Consider the following 7,500-nt stretch of genomic DNA (forward strand, 5'->3'; position numbering starts at 1 on the left):
ATGTAAGCACATGCTAACAGACTTCATTTGTCTTTTCTCATCAGGAACTCATCAAGGGGATCCTTCTATCTCCACTAATTCCTTGAATCAACCCTTTCCCGAGTAAATTTATTTTCAGGAACAGAGTGTTTCCGCGAAAAGTATCATATTATTGGCTTTTACAACAGTGGGCGTGCCGAATCCACCAAGGGAGATTGGCTTTTGCAACGGTGGGCGTAGTGAATCTCCCAAGGGAGATTAACTTTTGAAATAGTGGACGTGGTGAATCTCCCAAGGGAGATTGACTTTTGCAACAGTGGACTTGCTGAATCTCCCAAGGGGGCGTTCTATATATAAATCCATTCGGGAAAGGGTTGACTCCTCGGCCAAGTATTGGGGATAGAGGCTTCTCTTGATGAGCTCTTTCTGTCGTCCATTCTTTTGGTTAAGCAACATAGACCACTTTTTTAAACGAAGTTCGAGAAGTAGGATTCACGCTGTGGTGAGAGTACTCGCCGTCCCCCAATGTGATTAGAGTTCGATTGTCGGCCTCAGCGTCATATGTAGGTCCCTACCCTGTTCCAAGAATTTTTCTACGGGTACTCTGATTCTCCTGTCACGTCAAAACCGACATTTGACTTAACCCATTGACCCCAGAACCGCCCCCCCCTCCCCTCCCCCCTCCCCCCATCCTGTTGACGAGTAAAATCGTCTGGCATTTACGATGGCCCAGGAGGGTCACAGTCCAGTTTTAATTTTGTGAGTCGTCACCAGTTCTCTCACAAGTCACAGATCACAGGTCGTTGTTTTACCACTACAGAAAGTATCCTAAACATTCATTAAAGCTAACTTTCGACCTAAAAGCTTTTTTTTTTAGGCCAAATTAGGCTTAAGGTTAGCTTTTATGAATGTTTAGGATACTTTCTGTATTGGTATCAAAAATAAAACAGTGACCTGCGACCTGTGAGAGAACTGGTGACGACTCACAAAATTAAAACTGGACTGTGAATAAAATTAAATCTGGACTGTGAAAAATTTAAACTGGACTGTGACTCTCCTGGGCCATCGTAGGCATTAACTCGACCGATTACTCCCTGAATTGTACTCCACTCAGGCCTATTGCTATTACTTATTTTCTTTATGTTAAAAAGACATGACCACTAGTCACGTATATTAAAGGTGTCTATTGTGTTTGGAGATAGTGGACTTAAGTCCAGGTATTCATTGAATGGATTGGGCTACGATCTGGCGAAATAATTAAATGAATAATGATGAAATGAAATAATAGTGTTTCTCAAGCTACCAGCGCAGCCACACAGGATCTTTGCTTTATTTCTTTTTAGTTTCGACGAAAAGCTCTTAGTCATCGTCCCAAAGAATTTTGGCATTTGGCTGAAATAATCTTTGATTCCATTCAAAATGTTCCACAACTCACCGGAACCGTCTGACTTTGTTTTTCAGAATCCCGATGCGTGGGGTTTGATGGGACATCTTTACTACCTGACCAGCAGAACAGAGGAGGCCCGGGACTGCTATGAAAGGACGCTGGAGTACACAACCGAAGCTTCAGACATGCATGCTATCTATCTTAGACTTGCTTCAATCTACCTTGAGCAGGGAGAGGTGAGTTTCTTGTCGGCTTTGAGGTGCGGTCAATTTTGGATTTTTTCCTTTATGTAATCATCGTCAAAGACAACTTTCGCAGTCTCCACTGTGATAGACATTAGGGACCTTTAGATTCTAGGACGAGGACGAGAACGACCACAAGTTTCGATTGCCCGTTTTTAGCAAAAATACTTAGAAAATTTATAACCCGTACGATTAATCTTACTCTTTGTTAGCATTATAGGTTGCTCAGTTATTCTTATTGCTGGTAACTGAGCCTTTTTGCTGATCGAAAAATGCCAAAACTGCTATCGTGCTGGTGACTTGTTTTGACACGACGGTATGTTTGCAAAACCTCGCACTAAAATGACGTTTATCCCGCCCAAAAGGCACTGGTTTGCGTGCGTGCACTGTTGTTCTATGAGAAGATCTCGCACTCGTAGTCCTTCTCGTCCTGGAATCTGAAGGTACCTATTAGGGAAGGCGAAGGCAACAAAAACGTCACAAATTTGAAAAATTTGCGAGCAAAATCAATAGCTTTGCACGCCCTGCACGTGCGTTTTTCACTTTTGTCCATTTTTTTGCCGTCGTCAGCTAAACAACAACGTGAAATAGCCTGATCTGAGGTTTCATGAAGAACGTCAGCTTTTGAGGATAAATTTTCATTTTTTCCCCTAAATTTAATGCCGTTTTTTGAGGAACTACCACACCCTTGTCGTATTAAAAGACTCGCTGTTTAGGTCGAATAACGCTACAACATTGTATCACGTAACAGCAATGTTATGAAACATCGATTATTTCCAAACAAGATGTGATCATTTTTGTGATGTAATAGTTACCTTGGCAACAGGAAAGCCGAGCAAAAACACCCTATATTCTGGATTTAGTTGCTCATATCTCAAAAACGAACTCGGTGTTCCCCCTTTCTATTGCTGAAGAGCCACAATGAAACTTTCAGCAAAGTTTAAAAAAAAATCTGTCTAGCGGATTCAGAACTACCTTTAAAAAATCACAAAATTAAGGAGGCTCTAAATCCACCAGACAGAATTTTGTTAAACTTTGCCGATGGTTTCATCTTGCCCTTCTGATTACTCTGCAGAAATGAAAAATGGGGGTTACCGAGTTCGTTTTTGAGATATAAGCACCTAAAGACAAAATAATGGGTGTTTTTACAGGCATTGCCCGTTGCCACGGTGACATATTACGTCAGAATAATCACTGTATCTTGTTCAGCAATAATTCGTGTTTCATTTGGTACCAATACATGATACAACGATATGGTGCAGATCCTTCTAATAAGAGCGTCACTTGGAAGCGTTGAAACTGGTTAGAGCCTCCTTGAGCAACGACGACGGCGATGGCAACCTTAGGAGAACGTTCAGTCTCACAATGTAAATTCGCGTTATTGCAGTCACTTCGTGACAAGTTCAACCTTTTTAATAGGACAAGGGTGTGGTAGTTCCTCAAAAATGACGTTGGTCGGAACGGCGCTTAATTAAGGGAAGAAAACGAAATTTATTCTCAAGTGCTGACGTTCTTCATAAAATGCCAAATTTGGTTATTTCGCGTTGTTGTTTTGCTGACGACGGCAAAGAAATAGGCGCAAGTGAAAAACGCATGTGCAGGGCGTGTACAGCTATTGTTGTTGCTCACTAAATAAGCTAATTTGTGACGTTCTCGCATTCTCGATGCAGTCGCCGTTGTCGTTGCTTAAGTTCCCTGTTAGGAACATTTCATGTAAGATCTGCGATGGCTATGTCGACGAAAACGTTGCCTCAAATCAAAATAGAACTTTGCACTATCTTTAAGTCAATTTTCACCTGCAGTATCGTTTGTTTTAGATAATTTCACGGAAATTTACGGGGTGTCCCAATATATTTGGTGTAGTATTGTAGTCTTCCTTCGGTTTACTCAATATTGATTCAGCTTGTGCTGTTTTTTCCTATTAGTTCGAAAAAGCAAAAGCAACATTCCTTAAGGCTTGTATTCGATCGCCCTCTTGTGTGTCGTGGCTTGGTGTGGGCATTTCTTGTTACAGGGTAAGTCATCGTGGATTTTGCCAGGCTTGCTAGCAACTGCTTGAGTTTCGATTTCGACTTTCATTTACCATCTACTTCTACTTTACTTTACTAAAGCTTTGCGGCATATTTTCAACGAAAAATACATGGTATCGTCTGTACAGTTCTTATGTTCAGAATCCTTGCAATTTCTCTCTTAAGCTCCTGGAATTTTTCAACTTTCTTATTGTCCTTTTCCCTTTTCAACTTTCTAATTCTCCTTTTCACCAGATATTATAATAATTATTATCATTATCATGATTATAGACCGTATTCATAAATCTCGCCAATAAAGTATTCTTTTGTCTTTGTGTTAATCATTCTCAGGAGCGTCGCTTTGGAGCAAAGTTCTTTTGAATTTTGTCCGTGCTAACGAGGCTCGCTTAAAGACAAAAGAATAATTTCTTGGCTGCCATTATTATTATTATTATTATTATTATTATTATTATTATTATTATTATTATTATTATTATCATTATTATTATTATTATTATTATCATCATCGTCATCATCATCATCACCATTATTGTTGTTGTTGTTGTTTTTATGATGATGATGAGCAGGATTTTATTTTAATTGTAGCTAGGAGACTTGGCTGAGGCTGAGGACGCGCTATCCGAGGCAAACATACTGAACAACAAAGACGCTGAGGTGTGGTCCTACTTGTCTTTAGTCTGCTTGGAGGTAAGATTGAAAAATAGTTTGGGACAACTACATGCTTTATGTCACTGAAACGTTGTGCTCAAGTCCTTTACTCTTTCCCTCATTCAGACTGGTCGACAACTTGAAGCTGAGCAGTCCTACAAGTATGCACTCAAGGTAGGTAGCAAATCAAAAACTGCGCTATGTGGTTGCCTCTTTTCAGAAATCCTTATTGAGCTAGAATGTAAGTTTCACGGTTTGGGCAAAGAAAGTAAGCGAGGGAATTTTTTTCGTGTTTATCCATTGGTAATTTCTACCTTTGTGGAGGGGATTAAACAACCATTAGAGAGCTTAAGGACGCTGGCTACTAATTAAAGGTATTTTTGCCCCGGTTTAAGATTATGCAAGAAATGTAGATCTTAACATAAATACAAAAGAATGCAAAAATGGTCGCCATTTGTGAAAGTGGTCTCTATTAGAGTGCGACGCACCTTACCGTGGCCACCTAACAACTTATACGCCAATCAGGGTGAGCGAATTTGATTGAATCACTCCTCCTTGCAAAGTTCGCACGTTTAATGGGTTGTTTGAGTTGACAAACTTACACGTAGTTTTCAAATGTGAAAGTTTGTTGGGTGGCCACAGTAAGGCGCGTCGCACTGCAACACATCGCAGTGTCGCCTGGTTCTCCACCTGCCACTCTAACCTAAACTGTATTTGCCTTGTGAAAGCGCAGGAAAACTCTGGCAAACGAGGCAGACTTGGTTTTAATATTGATTTTTGTTGGGGGGCTCAAAATGTGCAGGGATGGCGCAGTGGTGAGAGCACTGATGTGGCCCACTGATGTGATACACCAATGTGGCCCGGGTTCGATTCCCAGACTCGGCGTCATATGTGGGTCGAGTTTGCTGGTTCTCTTGTTGGTTCTCTTAGTGCTCCAACGCTAGAATTTCCTTTCCTTTCCTTTCTTTTTTTAATGAAAGCGAGGTGCGGTAATTGCAAAGTGTTATAAATCGTATCTGTCCCATTTTTCCAAAATGCACGTCCTTACATTGTTGGGGGTTGTTGCGCCTGCTGGCACACAACCACCAACGCCGCCCAATATCGGCAGAACCAATAACTCCCAACAATGTTAGAGCGGTCGTAAAACCAAAACCAAAGTAATTACTTTGGCCAATCAAAAAGGACGGAGACAATCCAGTAAAACCAATCAAAACTCGAAGTAATTACACGTAGCCGACACAAAGCTCGGGAAAATGTGCACGTGCGAACCACGATTGGTTTTGGTTTCACCTCTGATTGGTTGAAAAAGTGGCGCGAAAACGTTGAACCAATCACTGAGTGAAGTAATCATAAACCAAAGTAATTATCTAATTACTTTCGACTCTCAATTGAAAACCACTCTAACGTTGGGAGTTGTTGCGTCCGTTTGCGCGGGGGTTTAGGAGCTATTCAGAAGTCTGGGGCGCTTTCTATTCGAGCAGAAGTTTCATTTAAGAACTTCGATAATTTCATGTGACAAATGGGACAGCATCTACTTTTTGGTAGCTCGAAAGCAATCGCATCAACGAGCATTACCCCTAAAATGTAAACAGCAATTGCGCGCGAAGAGGGATGAACCCATGGAAACGGATTTTCTGGTTGTTCTAAAATTCTGGAACTTCAGGACCACTCCATGAGGTACATCCAAATCTGCGAAAACCTTTTCCGGATTCCTAACCCGGTTTTTCGAAATTTTTGGTCCAATAGAATGCATACCTGTTTTTTTTGTTGTTGTTGTTGTTGTTGTTGTTGTCGGTACGTTTCTCTTTGACAGCCAAATCTAATATTTCTCAACAGTTAAACTTACAAGACGAAAAACTCCTTACCGAAATCCATCAAACGCAGCAAAGAGTTGGCTTTGGAAATCCTATGTTGGCTTGAAGATATGTTTTCCATTGTACAGTTTTGCAGTTCGAGAACAGGGAATGCTCTTAAATGTAAACATCCAACTGTTGATAATAATGTCTCGATTGAAGGACACCGTCATGCAAAAAAGCAAGAATAGTAGAATTTATTATTGAAAAAGGGGCATCTTGTTGAACTTGTGAGGCAATTAACATAAATTATTAACTTTAAAAAAAAGCTTGAGTGTTTTTTTTAATGCATACTGTTTAATTATAATTGTAAGTATTATTGCACTGGTGTTGCTCCTGTTTTTTTTTTTTTCCTTTTTTTTTTTTTGTTTTACAAATGGCTAACTTTACCCTTTGACTCCCAAGAGTGATCAATATGGAAATTCTCCTCACAATTTAAAACACTGTCTGTTAAACAAGTATTGCAAATAAAGATTATTATCAGTTAAGGGATATTTTGATATAACACCAAATTCTCATGACTAGCAACTAATTGAATCTATGGCACCAGTTAGGAGAACTTTTAGATCATGGCAGTGAAAGGATTAAACTTTTCTAAGCAGTAGTCCTTAAAGTCCTTATATTTGATTAGGCACTGTACTTTAATAATATTTTGTTGGCTGATAGATCAGATTAGAAAAGCTAATGGGACTTATTCGCGTGGCAGCCATATTGGCCATAGACAATAGAATTCGTACCCCGAGCTTTGAGTTGAAATGTTTGGGAACGCGTTTCAGTGGGGCAAAAAAAAAGTTTTCAATCCAATAACTTGGGACTCAAGATGGCCGTCGTATGATTGAGGCCCGTGATGCAAAGATTGTAAACAAACGCTGCCTTATTAGCTTACCACGTTAAAATGCTGTAAACAAAAACAAAAAAAGTTGGTTGTAATATTGCATCTGTGATTTAACATTTACTTTATCCTTTTTGAATTTTTTTTATGGTCTGAATAGGGTATCTACAAAGCAAATACTAAGGACTTGATTGTAGGATGGCCAAAGTGGACTCTGCTGCCCAATGCTGGTGCTGACTACAGGAAAATTTGATGATTTTTTCAGAGTTCACTGAGACAAAGTTGAGAGAATCATTCATACAAACTTTACATAAGCCTGTGAGGCGTTTCATTATTGCCATATGAGAGAAGTAGCTTCTCCTTTATGGCAAGTTTACAACAATTGGTAGACTGCAAAACAGTCGGTTTTTATGACACGAATTCTCCCACGCTTTGCACGCGAGCCTCACACGCCCTATCTCACTCTTCATTTTCGCCCTCCCTTATAAACTATAAAGTTTGTGGGGATAAGGGCCAATGTATTTCTCCT

At 40.0% G+C, this 7,500-nt stretch overlaps 1 protein-coding gene across 1 annotated transcript in view; it reads left to right on the forward strand.

Moving 5' to 3' along the window:
- Positions 1–6,462, forward strand: part of LOC137985174 (cilia- and flagella-associated protein 70-like) — a 40,576-nt gene extending 34,114 nt beyond the window's left edge. Inside the window, exons 26-31 of the mRNA XM_068832694.1 lie at positions 1–2; positions 1,441–1,602; positions 3,534–3,623; positions 4,224–4,325; positions 4,413–4,460; positions 6,123–6,462. The exon at positions 1–2 is cut by the window's left edge and continues 151 nt beyond it. Of these exons, the coding sequence (XP_068688795.1) occupies positions 1–2; positions 1,441–1,602; positions 3,534–3,623; positions 4,224–4,325; positions 4,413–4,460; positions 6,123–6,206 (488 nt within the window). The 3' untranslated portion in view covers positions 6,207–6,462. The remainder of the gene's footprint in view (positions 3–1,440; positions 1,603–3,533; positions 3,624–4,223; positions 4,326–4,412; positions 4,461–6,122) is intronic.
- Positions 6,463–7,500: the final 1,038 nt, after the last annotated feature.

This window comes from Montipora foliosa, chromosome 14, assembly GCF_036669935.1.
Source record: "Montipora foliosa isolate CH-2021 chromosome 14, ASM3666993v2, whole genome shotgun sequence".
Taxonomy (NCBI): domain Eukaryota; kingdom Metazoa; phylum Cnidaria; class Anthozoa; order Scleractinia; family Acroporidae; genus Montipora; species Montipora foliosa.